The sequence below is a fragment of the Dermochelys coriacea genome, chromosome 6 (assembly GCF_009764565.3).
Source record: "Dermochelys coriacea isolate rDerCor1 chromosome 6, rDerCor1.pri.v4, whole genome shotgun sequence".
NCBI classification, from domain to species: Eukaryota; Metazoa; Chordata; order Testudines; family Dermochelyidae; genus Dermochelys; species Dermochelys coriacea.
The window spans coordinates 109,197,891-109,213,571 of record NC_050073.1 but is presented as its reverse complement, the minus strand read 5'-3'; the positions used below and the strand labels follow the sequence as shown (position 1 = coordinate 109,213,571).

At 44.6% G+C, this 15,681-nt stretch overlaps 1 protein-coding gene and 1 long non-coding RNA gene across 4 annotated transcripts; one reads left to right on the top strand and one right to left on the bottom strand.

Moving 5' to 3' along the window:
- Positions 1-124: 124 nt before the first annotated feature.
- Positions 125-13,307, bottom strand: LOC122460618. Of its 2 annotated transcripts, none has more exons than XR_006282043.1 (3): positions 13,129-13,307; positions 900-1,000; positions 125-262 (listed from the first exon to the last, which is right to left on the bottom strand). It is a non-coding gene; the product is annotated as an uncharacterized LOC122460618 (long non-coding RNA). The 2 variants fall into 2 exon arrangements; XR_006282042.1 differs by lacking the exon at positions 13,129-13,307 and adding an exon at positions 3,521-3,884.
- Positions 2,719-14,637, top strand: CKB (creatine kinase B). 2 transcript variants are annotated; one of them, XM_038407354.2, is made up of 8 exons: positions 2,719-2,863; positions 4,450-4,665; positions 5,807-5,961; positions 7,324-7,456; positions 8,341-8,512; positions 10,780-10,903; positions 11,815-12,004; positions 14,267-14,637. In XM_038407354.2, the coding sequence occupies exons 2-8, from the start codon at positions 4,473-4,475 to the stop codon at positions 14,443-14,445; spliced, it is 1,146 nt and encodes a 381-aa protein (XP_038263282.1). In that variant the 5' UTR covers positions 2,719-2,863; positions 4,450-4,472; the 3' UTR covers positions 14,446-14,637. The 2 variants fall into 2 exon arrangements, with proteins under 2 accessions (XP_038263282.1, XP_038263283.1); XM_038407355.2 differs by lacking the exon at positions 4,450-4,665 and adding an exon at positions 5,118-5,305 and having other exon boundaries at positions 2,730-2,863.
- The last annotated feature ends 1,044 nt before the right edge of the window (positions 14,638-15,681 follow it).

Sequence of the window (15,681 nt, the reverse complement as noted above, 5' to 3'; positions counted from 1 at the left end):
GGTGAGCCAAAGATAGCTAAGTCAGACGGGACCACTTCTGCCATATTGACTACAAGAAATTTGCCAAATAATGATGGACAGAATGAGGGACTGTTGGGTACAGTTCATATGTATTTATTACACATGTGAATTGTACATAGTTTGTTTGACTCCTTCTCCCCCACTTTTTGCATGTTGCTTGTCTTCTTCAGATGAAAGCTTTGTAGGGCAGGGATTGTGTCTCTCCCTGTGTGTGTTAATGATGCCTGGCAGATCGAGGGCTCTGATGGAATATAAAATAATAAAATAATAATAATAATAGTGATATTCCTGCTTTTGGAACATTGGAAGGGAAAGGGTGTGTCTAGTGATTAGAGCAGGGGCCTTAGAATCAGGGCTTCTGGCTCTGCACTGAGAAGCTGCATGACATTGGGCAAGTTAACCTTTCTATGCCACAATTTACTTATCTAAAAATGGGTATAATAAAGGATGGTTTCTTGCCTAAGTGTTCATTTGATGGAAAAACATCAACATATACAGAGCCCACCAATGGGACCTGTATATGTTGATGTTTTTCCATTGTTGGTGTGGAAACAGGGAGTGAAGCCAAGCAACAGGAGATTGAATGAAAGAGTTATAAAATTCTTGCTGGTTTCAGAGTAGCAGCCATGTTAGTCTGTATTCGCAAAAAGAAAAGGAGTACTTGTGGCACCTTAGAGACTAACAAATTTATTTGAGCATAAACTTTCGTTGAAGTGAGCTGTAGCTCACGAAAGCTTATGCTCAAATAAATTTGTTAGTCTCTAAGGTGCCACAAGTACTCCTTTCCTTTTGAAAATTCTTGCTGAAAATGAAAAATAGGGTTAGCAATGATGCAATGAAGATCATGTGATCTTATCCATGAATAACCTAAAACTGACCTTTGTAACATAATGGATGCCTAGTGGGATGCATAAGGCTGGAATTAAAGAGAATTATCACAGATGGAGCTGTTACCAGAGGAGAAGAGTGCATAACAATTCTGGGAAGAAATCAGAGACCACAGAAATACAATATTAAATTACTGGTATATTATTCTTTTATTTATTAGTATTAATATAGCACCAAACATGTTCTTGACACTTTGCACCAAATGATCCAGAATCTGAATTGTACGTGACATTGGGACATAATAACTTTGACAAAATTACAGAAGTTGTTACTAAGAGCATCCATAGCCAAATGTATTATTTCAAGGACTATGGGTCTGATTTTGCACTTACATTCATTTTACCATAGTGTAACTTACTGTCATCACTGCGATTGATGCTACTATAATTGAGATCAGACTTGTGCACTAGAAGTCTGTGCAAATTGTGAACACACCTGACTGGTACATACAGATGGGGGCTTTAGAAAGTTTGGAGGAGATTTAATATGGTTTGAAAGATAGAAAGGATATTGAGCGGATTTTTCTTTGTTTCCAGAGACAAAAGGGCCTGCCCGAAGACTGACAGCCCCCAATGACTTCAGCAGGAGTTCTGTGTGCTCAGCACCTCTGAATATCAGATAGACCTTGATTAATTCAGATATCGTCCATGCCAAACATAATGCAATTTTGTTTGTAGTGGTCTGAGTTTTTATTTTATAGTCATGTTCTACGTTCATTCCTTATCCCAAATACTTTTTATTTACAATACTTTGACTCTTCCTTTATCTGAATTAGGATAATGATGATAGAGTAGGAATTGGGAGAGGAATTTGGGTTTATATCTCATGACAGTCATAACTTACATTAAAATAACAGCCCTCTTATTTGAGCTTATATACATGTATAATCCCCGTTCCATTCAGACAAATGTAAGGCCTACTGTAATAACTATGTTTCAGAAAGAAATATAAAAAGTGTAACAGTATCAGGTTGAAAGTAAAGTCATTAACTTTGCTTTTTCCTGAGCCTCAGTAGCATCTAACTTTAGACCAAATCCTGCTTGTTGTACTCACCTGAGTAATCCCATTAAAGTCAACAGCACTACTTTCATGAGTAAAGTGAGCAAGATTTAGTCTTTTAATTTCTGTTTTCAACAGGGAATTAAGATCATGCCTTTGTACCATTTCAGCCACAATCTAATGCAGCTTCCCCCCTACCTACCCCCTTCTTTTTTTGCACACAATAAAATAAGAGGCTCAGTGTACTTTATCAATCAAGTATGCTTTCCTTCAAATTAAACTGTGACATAAACTCACTATTTTAATATTTCAGGGAGGCTGAGAATAGGTACTAGATCTTCAGCCATTATTCTTATCATAGTTTCTAACCAGTGAACTCAGAGGCAGTTAATCACTCACATGACTCTTAGGTCAGGCTGGTCCTAACATCACAAAGACTGTACTTTTATTACATCAGATTATTATAGTCATTGTTAAATATTTACTAAAGGCAGCAAGTCTGAATGGCAAAAAAGCTGTGTGGGTCTAATAGTGCTGGGAAACACTGTAATAATGGAAAGTGGGTGTGCATTAATACAGTATTTGCATTTTACCAGAGCAACTAGATGCCATTGAGCCAAAAAACCTCACATTTTCAAATTGCCTGGAAGGAAAGTTGTAGGCTCAGGCTAACACAGAGAAACTGGAGACAGCCAGCATCTCCCTGCGACTAGGAGGCCTGGCAAAATGGAAGCAACAATAGGTTATAATAGACTAAGGGACCTCGCCCCTCCCTTTTACAATCTTCCAGTGGAATGAATGGAATATAAATACCAGCCAATGGGAGGCCAGCTCCTGCTGTATATAAAACTGGTGAGGCTGTGGGGGTGAGACTCCACTTCATATAGGTCTCCCTGTGACAGCTTTGGGGGTGTAAGAGCAAGAACAAGGGCGGTTTCCTTTTCTGTGGTGCTAGGTAAGTGCTGGGGGAGCTGACTGGCAATACTAAAATTGGAGGATGATCTATTTGGCCTGTTTTAGACAGTTTGATCGAATACAACTATTTCGAGGCAAATCCCCCTCCCCCAAAAAAACCCGAAATTGTAATCCAATGGGTCAATATTGTATTGCAGCTAAATGTATTGTTTTAGTGCTAGCTACCAAAGGGTCCGGAATGTGTCTCCGGACCCTGGAAAAAGGAGGGGAGGCGTTGTTGGGGGGGGGCTTATAGATAAAAGGAGAGATGGAAACAGATTATAATATGGACGCCCAGAATGTAACCAAGGAAAAACCAAAAAAGCCTAACCTGATGCAGGCACTGGAGGGTTTGTTAAACTGGATCGGCTCTAACTGTAAAGCCTGGCTAAGCCGCTATTTAGCAGGGTATTTACATAGATTCACCCCTACTCGGATGACCCGAAGGGAGGCGTTTGTTACATAACGGCTTGGGGTAGGGGATTGTTTAACCCGCTCCCCAAAGTGGGTGGACAGTGCTTTTGGGATGGGCGAACTCTCCCCAGCCGGGGCTCCCGCAGAGATTGGAGAGGGTCGGGCTCGCTTGCGCTGGGTCTTTGGGATCTTTGCCCCCCAGGCTTGGGGAAGCCGGAGGAATTTCTCTTTCCCCGGTCCTCACCTTCTCCCCTCCGGCGCTGGCTGGCCCAGGCAATCTGCTGCAGCCGGACGCTCCCTACGGGATTTAATTGCGGTTGCAGCTGGGTCCCGGCTCCCCGCAGTGGTTGCCGGGGTGCTGCGTTCCCCTCTCTCCCCCCTGCAGGTGGGGCGAGGTTGCATCGTCCTTCTGGCCCCGGCTGCTGAGCCTGGGGAGAGGGGCTGCATTGCGTTCCCTCTTCTAGCCCGGGGGGGGGGGGCGCTTGCATTGCATTACATTGCATTGCACTGCACCCTCCCCGCCGGTGCTGGGTCCTGGGGAACGGCTGCTGTGCGCTTCCCACTGCCTCCCGGGCGCAGGCAGGTTGCACGGCAGGTGCAGCATCGCCCGCCCGGTGCCAGAGGGAGATAACCCGGCCGGGTCGGGCGCGCCGCAGCTCTCCTGGCTGGAAAAGCTGCGCCCCCTGCCTGGAGGCGGCCCGGTGCCTCGAGCTCGGGGAGCGGCCGCTCCCGAGCCCGGCGCTTCTGCTCGCGCGGGGGAGGGCGGCAGGTCTGGGGGCAGCTCGGCCACGCGGCTCTGAGGCTGAGGCGGGTTCCCGCTCCCCTGCAGGGGCCCCGCGCGGGTAGGGCCGTGGAGGGAGCTCCCCGCAGGGGGCTGGCCACGGCCGGCAGCCCCGGGTGGGGGAGACCTGGCACTACTTCCCCAGACTGGAGCAAGTCCCTCCCCCCCGGCTCTGCACCCTCCCTGTGGGGAGAAGGGGGTAGCCCTGCCCACAGGGTGCCCTCGTTAGGAGGCTGTGGAAGGCGCCTTAGAAGCCAGGCAGTTAACTGGGCCGCAAGCAGGTGGAGTATATGCCAAGGTGACCTTGGTGCAGGCCAGGGCGTCCTTCCAGGGCCTGCCTGGAAGGGCGTGCCAAGCCCAGAAGGTGAGGTTTCCCCTTTCTTCTCCCCTAGCACCTTGCAGTCAGGCGGCAGTCATGCCATTCTCAAACAGCCACAACCTCCTGAAGATGAAGTACTCCGCTGTGGATGAGTTCCCAGACCTGAGTGCTCACAACAATCACATGGCCAAGGTGCTGACCCTGGACCTGTACAAGAAGTTGAGGGACAAACAGACTCCCAGTGGATTTACCCTGGATGATGTCATCCAAACTGGGGTTGACAACCCAGGTAAAGGACCCAGCCTCTTGATCCACAAACATCTGTTCTCCCTCATTACAGGAAGTGCATCTTGATAGCAGCACCAAGGTTCCTGGAGCTGTGAAAATCTCTCAAGCAGTGAGTCCTGGCCCAAAAGCACTGCCCACTAAAACTTAAAGGTGGCTTTCTCCCATTGAGCAATGCAGAGAACACTATAAATGCATGCTGTGTTCTGACAGACCAAACACTCAAATTATGTAACTGCTCTGCTAAATGCTTTGATCTGAAACAAAATCTGACTAAAAGTGTAACTTAGCTACAAACACAATGACTAAAAATTTGACGTTCTGAGGGCTCACCTGGCTGCTTTGATCTCTCCTATTCCAAACTGGCTATGTGAAGTTCTGTGGCACTTCTTCTAAAGAAAAAGGGGGAGCAGATTTAGTAATGTGTTAACATTACAGTATTTATTTTTACTCTAGCAATATCAAAATGGCCCAACTAAATAATCAGAGACTACCTCCTGATGAGGAGTACCCGGACCTGAGCGCCCACAACAACCACATGGCCAAGGTGCTAACCCTGGACTTGTACAAGAAACTGAGAGACAGAGTTACACCCAGTGGCTTCACCCTGGATGATGTCATTCAGACTGGGGTTGATAATCCTGGTAAAATGCATTGAGAATATTCTATGTGAACCAGCTGAAATAAGTGATGCATATGGTGACTAAGTTTGTGGAGGTGACTCTTGTGAGCAATGCAACTCCATCAGTAGCAGTCTGAACCAAAAATTAAATTGTCCATGAAATCCAAGCCCAGCATATTATAATGGATGCAATATCTGAGCTGCCTGAGCATAAAAATCTGATTATAGCTAGTAAAATTGACTGTGGACAAAAATCTTGTGCTGAACTAGATTCACTTGTCCAAACGTAGCTTATTGGGAATAGTTATGGGTTTTCAGTAACTTTACATTTCATCCAGCTAATGAAATGTAAAGTGTCTAAGATTTGTCTTCAACTGGTTCTTGTCTTGTGTGTATGTGTAGGAATGTATTCCTAAGTGACTAGACCTACCATTATAAGGACAAACTTATCTAGTTAATGCTATTCTGGGATACAGTCAAACATCACACAAATATGACTCTTAGAATTCTGTTACCACTCTAGGCCATCCCTTCATTATGACTGTAGGATGCGTAGCTGGTGATGAAGAATCCTATGACGTGTTTAAGGATCTCCTTGACCCAATTATCAAGGACCGACATGGAGGCTACAAACCAAGTGACCAGCACAAGACTGATTTGAATCCTGATCACCTACAGGTATAGAGAAAAGGAGTACTTGTGGCACCTTAGAGACTAACAAATTTATTAGAGCATAAGCTTTCGTGAGCTAGAGTCTTTCATCAGCAGCGATCAGACATCTGACAAAAGTATAGAAAAGCCTGGGCAAAACTAAGTGTAGTTGCTTGTCCCTATCAGTCAATCTGTTCCTGTGACTTGCGTGACCACCTGTTGGAATCTGTTGTATTCCTATCTATTGCTCTCTGAAGCCTTTCTCTCAGTAAGGACTCTTCCGCACAGGCTGGGTGGAACCACTTTTGAATGACTACAGCTGTCCTATCTGACCTGAGAGACTGCTGTGACTTGGGGCTTGCCTACACTGCTGCGTGGGGTCGATCTAAGATGTGCAATTTCAGCTACTTGAATAGCGTAGCTGAAGTTGACGTACTTAGATTTACTTACTGCGGTAAGTTGACAGCTGACCTCTCCCGTCGACTGCGCCTCTCTCCCTGGTGGAGTACCGGAGTTGATGGAAGACCTCTCAGTGGTTGATTATCACATTTATACTAGATGTGATAAATCAACACCTTCCCCCCTTCTCCCCCCCCCCCCCGCTGGATTGATTGCCGCCTGCCAATCTGGCGGGTAGTGTAGACAAGCCCTTAGCCCACTCTGCTCTAGTGGAACAGTCTCACCTGTGTGAGCTTCAACATCCACATTTGTACTTGACTTCTGGGGCAGCCCTGTCTCATCCTTAAGGATCCTGCAGGGTGACTCTAGGCTGGGTCTTGGCACATAAGTGGATCTTACAAAGCACTTGAGCTGCTGAAGTCACTACTATGTAGTATCCATTCCAAAGTTTGAGTTCAGGATCTTTCCACTTGTTCTAGAAATATTAAACTACTGGGAATCCCTAACGTGTGAACTATCTGTAGCCAAAGTAGATTTTTAAAGTTGAATGGGAAGACTCTTAACTGTAGCAACCTGAGTTCATAACTGTTTGCTACCTACAAGAGTTGACTAGCATCTAAACACAACAAGGAGCTGCCTTATTTACAGCCCACTTCTGCAGGGGAAATAAAACCCTAAACTTGGGTATAGGCAAATACAGATCTAAACTTCTGTTAATGAGTTGATCTTTTCCAACTGTTAGTAAAAGAAAGCAGCTCTAATGTATTGAGAGCTCTGACACGAGGATTGTATGCAGTATGCAGTGTATGCAGTACACTAGATTGTCTACTTAAAAATATGAGATAACATGATGGCTTGTGTTTGAGTTATGATAAATCCTACTCAAATATTGAAGGCTTTGGGGTCAAATCATGCTCTGAAACCAATAGGGGCTGTGCATAATTCAGGGTAGAACTTGGTGGCATGGTTGCACTTTTCAATCTCTTATAGGGTGGTGATGACCTGGACCCCACCTATGTGCTAAGTTCCCGTGTCAGAACTGGTAGGAGCATCCGTGGATTCTGTCTCCCCCCTCATTGTAGCAGAGGAGAGAGACGGGCTATCGAGAAGCTTTCTGTTGAAGGTAAAATGAAAGTTCAGATATTATGGACCGACTTTCGATGTGTGTCAAACTGAGGCTAACAATTGAGGAGGTAGAATATTTTTGCCTACCTCCAACTTCAAAAATCTCTCAAATATTAGGGCACCAAATGCAGAATTGGGAATCTCAAATTACATGTGTAGCTGGATGTCTAACCTAATAAGTAAAGCTTATTTCTCAACTCGAAGTGAATTGGAAGCCAGTAGAGGGTAATTGGATTGTATTAAGTAATGATTTTCTGACCTTGATGGCCTTCCTGGCTGTGTGGGATAGCAAGCGAGCATGCATTCAACTAGAGCAGGTGATGGACTTTTCAAATCCAGTGATGTATTGCAACACTCATGCTCTTAACTACAACTCTTGCCACCTAGCTTTCCACTAGGATGACACTGTGGGAGTGGGCTGTAGGTTTCAATGGGATGTATTTTAGGAGACTGTCTTGTACAGTAGCAATGCTGTCCTCTTACTGAGACTAGTCTGCTCAGGACTTCTCAATACAGAGTAATATTACTCTAACCTCTAAATGACTGGAGTGGCCTTGCTTATTCATAGCTAATACCACCTCCTGCTAGAAATATAGGTCCTATTAAATAACCCTAGTTTCATAGCTCATAAGAAAACAAATGCCCTTTTAAAGATATAAAGGCTACAGTAACTCCCAACAATGTGCAGCAGCCTGATAGATCCTTCAAAGGTGAAAGAGCCAAACACTGCATGGCCCTTGACAGTAAGGGGAGGAAGGAAACAAAACAGATCCATTTCAGAAATGCCACCAGGCTTGTGTGTCTAGCCTCTCAATTGCTGGGAATATATCAAAATACCGCCTAGCATCCTGTTTGTGTCCTAAACATGAATCTTGCTTTCAGCCCTGGCTAGCCTGGAAGGTGACCTTAATGGAAAGTACTATGCTTTGAAAAACATGACCGATGCAGAGCAGCAGCAGCTGATCGATGATCACTTCCTATTTGATAAACCAGTTTCTCCTCTCCTGTTGGCTTCTGGAATGGCACGAGACTGGCCTGATGGCAGAGGAATTTGGTGAGTATATGCAATGGAAACCAGAATCCTTTAAAAATGTTTGCAGTGGGTACCAGGCAGAAATCTGTGGTCCTGAATAATCTAGCTGAATGAACCAGCAGCTTCTATACACTAGTGTTCACTTGGCAGAAACTTGCATATTGTCTTTGCTTTAAAAAAGGGGAATTTGAATCTGCTATGACTTAAATGTGAGCTTTAATATCCACTTCAGTGAGCCACAAGATCAAGCCCATAAAACTAAAATTTAAAAAGCCCTCAAACTTTAAGTTCACCCCCATTGGCATGGCTATGACTCTCAGCCTCTTTACTGGCAATATAAGAATTGCTCCACTGCAGAAATAATTCATTTAAGGGATCAGGGAGGCCACTTAAAATCAGTTAATGGTGAACTAGTGGCATTGTCACTATGACTAACGCAACCTAGCCTTTTGGAATTAAAAAAAAAAAAATCTGCAGTAAAAATGGCTTCACTGAAAACACAAGGCAGGAAAAGCAATGCCTTCTGCAGCAATATAAACAAAGCAAACCTAAAAGGGGACTAGTGTCGGTTTTTCTGCTTATGGTGAAGAGAAGACTTGGCCTCTTACGTGGCTTTTTTGCATTGGAAACATCAGGCGTTCACTTTTCTGTCTAGAAAGCTAGCAGTATGCTTTGACACAGGAACAAATAAAGGGAAGGAGTTAACTTGTCAGACCTCTAACACCCAACCAACTAGTGGAAGAAAAGCTTACTTAAAATGTTCTTGTGAATCTTGTTCTCCTGTAAGTGTTCCCAGGTCAACAAGAGTCACTAAAAGCTTCCTTCTACACTCAGTAGAATCCCTCCCATCTCATGCAACAGTGGGATCTTGAACACATTTGTAGGTCACCTTTCCAAGAGAACACTCATCACCTGCCTGCAAGAGAACAATACTAGATAGCTTTGTTGACTGAGCCATGACTCTAAAACCTTAGTCTCTGATTAAATGGAAGCTTTTAACACTCTATGTAATCTTCATCTTGACAGCTAACTAATTCAATACCCAACCTGATTGCTGAAGAGGACTAGCTTATCAGTACTGCACTATGAATTTTTTTATCTGGCAGCAGCAACTAAAATCCAAAGGCAAGGGCAGATGGACGAATGGGCACCAGGCTTGTAGCATTCTTCCTTGAAAACTACAGCTTAAAATTAGTATCCAAAATTTTGTTTCTTAAATCTACTCATATGCAAAGTCCTTGCTGCATGTAAGGTAACTTAATTGTCTTGTCAAGGTCAATTAGATTGCACCTCATGTTTCCTTGCATACCATAGATGGTGAGATAGTCAAAGTGCAGTAGTACTCGTGGCACCTTAGAGACTAACAAATTTATTAGAGCATAAGCTTTCATGAGCTACAGCTCACTTCATTGGATGCATTTGGTGGAAAAAACAGATACACACACACACACACACACACACACACACACACACACACACACACACACACACAACAATGGGTTTATCATACACACTGTAAGGAGAGTGATGATAAACCCATTGTTTCATGTTCTGTGTGTATAAATCTCTCCTCTGTTTTTTTTCCACCAAATGCATCCGATGAAGTGAGCTGTAGCTCACGAAAGCTTATGCTCTAAATTTGTTAGTCTGTATTCGCAAAAAGAAAAGGAGTACTTGTGGCACCTTAGAGACTAACACGGCTGCTACTCTGAAACCTGTCAAAGTGCAGTCTGCACCTTATCAGGAATATTTGCTAATATATTTCACCTCTTACACTGCCTGACCGTGACACTTTATGGAACAAAGGGACTGAATCTTTCTGTCCCTGGGGACTCGCAAATTAATGCAAGATCTGACATGGCCTCAAGGTTGAGCAATAAGATCATAGGAAAGGGTGCACAGGATGTGCACATCTTAATGGCTATAGTCTAAGACTTGGGTCATGTCTAAGCAGAGTGGAGGAGGAGTCAAATAACCATTCTTCAGATTTTAAGGGCAGAAAAAGCTGAATTGCATCTTCCTTTGATGTTTCGGGAAGGTCTCTATATGGAGTTGATTTGACGCTTTAACCTACAAGGGCAGATTCAGAGTTAAAAGTAAATCTAATGTAACTCTCATGAAGAGTAAATGACACTAAGGTCAAAGCATATCTTCAGTACAACATGAGCTCTTTAAATCAGTCCGTCTCTTATTTGTATTTAACCCATTGTAGATTTCCAGGTGGCAATTCAAGTGAGTAAAACTCTACTGCAAATGGAGAAAGGGGTTGTTTGGCTTCTGTCTTCTAGGCACAATGACAACAAGACCTTCCTTGTCTGGATCAATGAGGAAGATCATCTTAGAGTTATTTCCATGCAGAAAGGTGGCAACATGAAGGAAGTGTTCACCCGCTTCTGTACTGGGCTAACACAGGTGAAGTTAACCTTTATAACAAGCCTAAAGAGAATTGCTCTTGCCTTAAATGGTGCAGGACTTGATGCAGTGCTCAGAGTGCTGACTTAAAACAGGCTCTAAAAATATACTGCCATGTACTGCTACTGTGTGGCATGGAGTCTCAGTGCAAGTACAAGTCCTGTATTGTACTTGTGTAAACATCTGACAATGTAGCTTAGGCATCTGGTAGCATCTTAGTGTATCTTTCCACAAATAAATCCCAGGGGTGTAAGGACTCAAACACCTACTCTGACAAAGTAGGTTATTGTTATGAAGCCTAGATGAAGGTCCTCTAACGTCCTGATTGGCTTCCTCCTCTTACATGAGTTTTTAATTAAAACATGAACTACCACTGCCTATAGGCAAATAATGGAACATGTCTCGAGACTCAGTAAATGTGTAGTGGTGCTCCACTACATCAAGCACCTACTTTGAGCCCTAAAACACTAGTGTGAGGGGGAAGTAAAGCCAGCACTTCCTCGCCACATGTACCCATGCAAAGGGGAACAAACTCCAATAAATCAAGCCTGGCAACACATCACTAAATATCCGCTCTCTTCCCACAAGCCTATGTCAACAGATGGGCTTAAATGCTACCCTGAAAGCCACTAAATATAGACTCGTTCAGACACTGGGGAACAAAGTAAATTCAAAGATCTGTTTTGGGGAGGGGGGAATGCCCTGCTGGTTGCCCCACTTCTAAATCCAGGGGTCTTTAGCTTCAGAGGCTCCACTGATAGCAGCTGTTCAACTCGGGTCACACTACTGTCTGGGGAGGGACGGTGAATCATGGAGCTAGATACATTAATGACACTAAATAGTCCTCAAATTCTTAAACCTTTGAGAGACTGCCTGGTCTGTTCCTCACTAAAGTCGTCATCTCTCTCTAGATTGAAACTCTCTTTAAGACCAAAAACTATGAGTTCATGTGGAATCCACACCTTGGCTACATCCTGACCTGCCCATCCAACCTTGGGACAGGTCTCCGTGGTGGTGTACACATCAAACTACCTAACCTGGGCAAGCATGAGAAGTTTGGAGAAATCCTCAAGAGGCTGAGGCTGCAGAAGCGAGGCACTGGTGAGAAATGGAATCTTAGAATATCCAGGTTGGAAGGGACCTCAGGAGGTCATCTAGTCCAACCCCCTGCTCAAAGCAGGACCAATCCCCAACTAAATCATCCCAGCCAGGGCTTTGTCAAGCCTGACCTTAAATATCAAAGGATGGAGATTCCACCACCTCCCTAGGTAACCCATTCCAGTGCTTCACTACCCTCCTAGTGAGTTTTTTTTTTTTTTCCTGATATCCAACCTAAACCTCCCCCACTGCAACTTAAGACTCCTTGTTCTGTCATCTGGTACCACTGAGAACAGTTTAGATCCATCCTCTTTGGAACCCCCTTTCAGGTAGTTGGGATTTGATAGCTGCTTTCCTCTTCTTCCCCCCCCCCGCCCCAATTCTTCTCTTCTGCAGACTAAATAATCCCAGTTCCCTCAGCCTTTTCTCATAAATCATGTGCTCCAGCCCCCTAATCACTTTTGTTGCCCTCTGCTGGACTCTTGCCAATTTTTCCACATCCTCCTTGTAGTGGGGCCCAAAACTGGACACAGTACTCCAGATGAAGCCTCACCAATGCCAAATGAGAAATGATGACACATTCCTCTATCTGCTGGCAATGCTCCTACTTATACAGCCCAAAATGCCGTTTGCCTTTTGGCAACAGGGGCACACTGACTCATATCAGCTTCTCATTCACTGTAATCCCCAGGTCCTTTTCTGCAGAATTGCATTCATCACTTCCTTTAAATACTCTATATATTGACAAGTAGGTTTGGGGCCTGAATTACTCAGAGGCAGTGTCTAGAAGACTAGTCCCAATCAGGGCCATCCCTAGTGGGGGTGCAGGGCCCAGGACCAATCAGCCTCCCCACTAGTCTCCTCACAATCTGCCCCACCCAGCCACTGCTCACCACCACCACCCCATGCCTGTCTCCCCACTCACCTGCCCACCAGTCTCCTGTCCATCTGGCATGTCTTCCCCCCACATCCACCTGACCACCACTCTCCTCCTTTCTGCCTGCCTCCTCTCCTGTCTGCTGCTCACCTCCCCGCCCACCTCCTCACCTGAATATCAGGACAAATGGTGCCCTGATCATGCATCGGTTGGGATGCAGGCAGGGGTGAAAGTAACTTAAAGGACTTACCAGTACACCGGAGTCCTGAGCAGGGGCATGGCCTCAACCAGAAGAGGTGGGGCCTCTAAATCAAGATTTAAAGGCCCCAGGGCTCCAGCTGTGGCTGGGAGCCCCAGGGCCTTTAAATCACCCTCGAGCTACCAGGTGCAGAGGCAGCTGAGAGCTCAGGGGCAAACTAAAGGGCCCGGTGCTCCAGCCACCACAGAGCTCTGGGCCCTCTAAATCACTGGGAGCCCTGTTGCCACTACCCCAGGGCTCCGGCAGGGATTTAAAGGGCTGCGGCTCCCCGCAGCAGCTAGAGACCCAGCCCTTTAAATCACCACCAGGGAAGCCAGTCCGGTCCAGCATGGCGTACTGGCTCTTGCTGGTACGCTGGACTGTACCAGCTTACTTTCACCTCTGGATGCAGGACAAAGGGCTAAATATCAGGATAGTCCTTTTTTTTTTTTTTTTTTTTTTTTTTATTAAAGCATAGGGGCCCAAGGCAGTTGCCCCAGTTTGCCCTACCCAAGGGATGGCTCTGCATACAGTAGAGGGACAGTACTCCAGGATGACTTTTTTTTTTTTTTAAATAATAGTATACTATGTAGAGGCAAATGGGATAGAGGTCTACAGAACTGCACTGCAGCATTCTATTAGCACCATTTACAGTCCTTGTCCAAATCCTCCCCTTGTGTCTATGGAATAGGCAGCTTACCCACTGTGAGTGCCCATAGCTACAGTCATGGCTAAGGAAAGCATGTTGGTTTTTTTTTTTTTTTTTTGTCCCACAAGAACAGTTCATACTTTTAGAGTGTTTTGATCAAGCTACCTGGCTTCTGTCCAGTAGAATGCTATGCCAATGATGCAGATAATCCTAGGCACAGAGCTGAGTTACTTGCAAAGGGTCACTCATAGTGGTAAAGCTGGGAGTGGGAGTCCTGTGTGCTAGAACTTGTACTGTACTACTAACTCAGCAGCAAACTGGAAGTATCCCTCTGTTCAAGCCATGCCCATCCACCTCCCATAACCAGGTGGCAGTAGTCCCAGTTGCCAGGCCAGCAAGGGAAACTCTTTTGCTCCAAGTGGACTCTTGCTATGGTCTCTCCAGCAATACACAAGATGTGAAGGACTTCAGAACTCTAAACTGAATCTCCTCTTTCTTCAGGGGGTGTGGATACTGCTGCTGTTGGAGGAGTGTTTGATGTCTCCAATGCTGACCGGCTAGGCTTCTCTGAGGTAGAGCTGGTGCAGATGGTGGTTGATGGTGTGAAGCTACTGATTGAAATGGAAAAACGCCTTGAAAAAGGCCAGTCCATTGATGACCTCATACCAGCTCAGAAATGAAAGCACTTTACTTCCATGCTTCCTAACTTATTGGATGAATAATAAACATCACTCCAATCAAAGCCCTGGGGTCAAAAACCCACTAGTAACACTGTGGAAAAGTCTTCCATCTATCTGTGTTAGAGTTTATTTTTTTTTTTGATGGCTGAGATGTTGCTGAAAAAACTGAAATAAACCATTGTTTTTGCCTGACAAATGTGTGTTAATTTAAACCAAATCTGTCTGAATACTAAAATCTAGCATGGCAGCACAAAGCAGAGTGACATTTTGCTGTTTCTTCCAGCTTTTTGGAATGGCAGGACTTAGTGTTGTAGTATCTTCCTAGCTGGGCTGCTTCCCTCAAAGTGAATTCTGAATTTGATACACCCACTTGCAATTCTAGGGGAACAGTCTTTCTACCACCTGTGATGTTAGTTGTTGCTGTAACTTTTTTAATCCTGGTAAGTGGCATAAAGAACAAATGTTCATACTTCTGTTAAAATACACTCCTGTAAAACTGCCACGTCTAAGACCTGAGCATATGCAATCAGCCCTTGAACTCACTTACTGAAAGAATTTACAAACAATACAGCATCTTGACAATGGTAAACTGACTTGTGGCTTGTCATACCAGGGCCACCTTACTGTTAAAGGGGCTGTTTGCAGTCACACACAGATGTGCAGCCAATATATGTTGCTTCTCATGGCCTAAAGCTTGCTCTAATTGACCTTCTGATGTCAGTAGGAATTTAAACTAAGGAAATAACAGTCTCTAAGTCTAGACAATAGATAGTAGAACTGATGTAATAAAGGGCTCCAAATTTAGTCCCCGGTATTACCCTCCCACCCTAGTTCTTGGTTTGAAGGGTTAATCCATCACATGTTGAAGGAATGCTAAAGTAGTCAAAAACCTTCCTTAACTACATTACTTTTCCAAAAGCATGCATACTAAATACTTTCTCCTAGTTTCAACATGTATTGGACTTCTACACCAACTGTTGGGGAAGCTGGGAGATGGCAAACAGAAGAGAGATGCTGACTTGAGTGTCAGTTGTTTGTTAATAAGCTGTCTGCTATGGAGTCTTTCCCTATTCTTACAAATAGCTCTCAGCTGAGAGCTCACAAAGAGCTTGGGCTTCAGTCAGCTTCCTAGACCTGAAACAGAGCAATACACCAGACTAAAACAAACTATCTAGTCAAGCTGGATCTTGATGCAGCTTGTTAGTTCCACAGCCGCCATCAAGCTGTGGGTGAAAA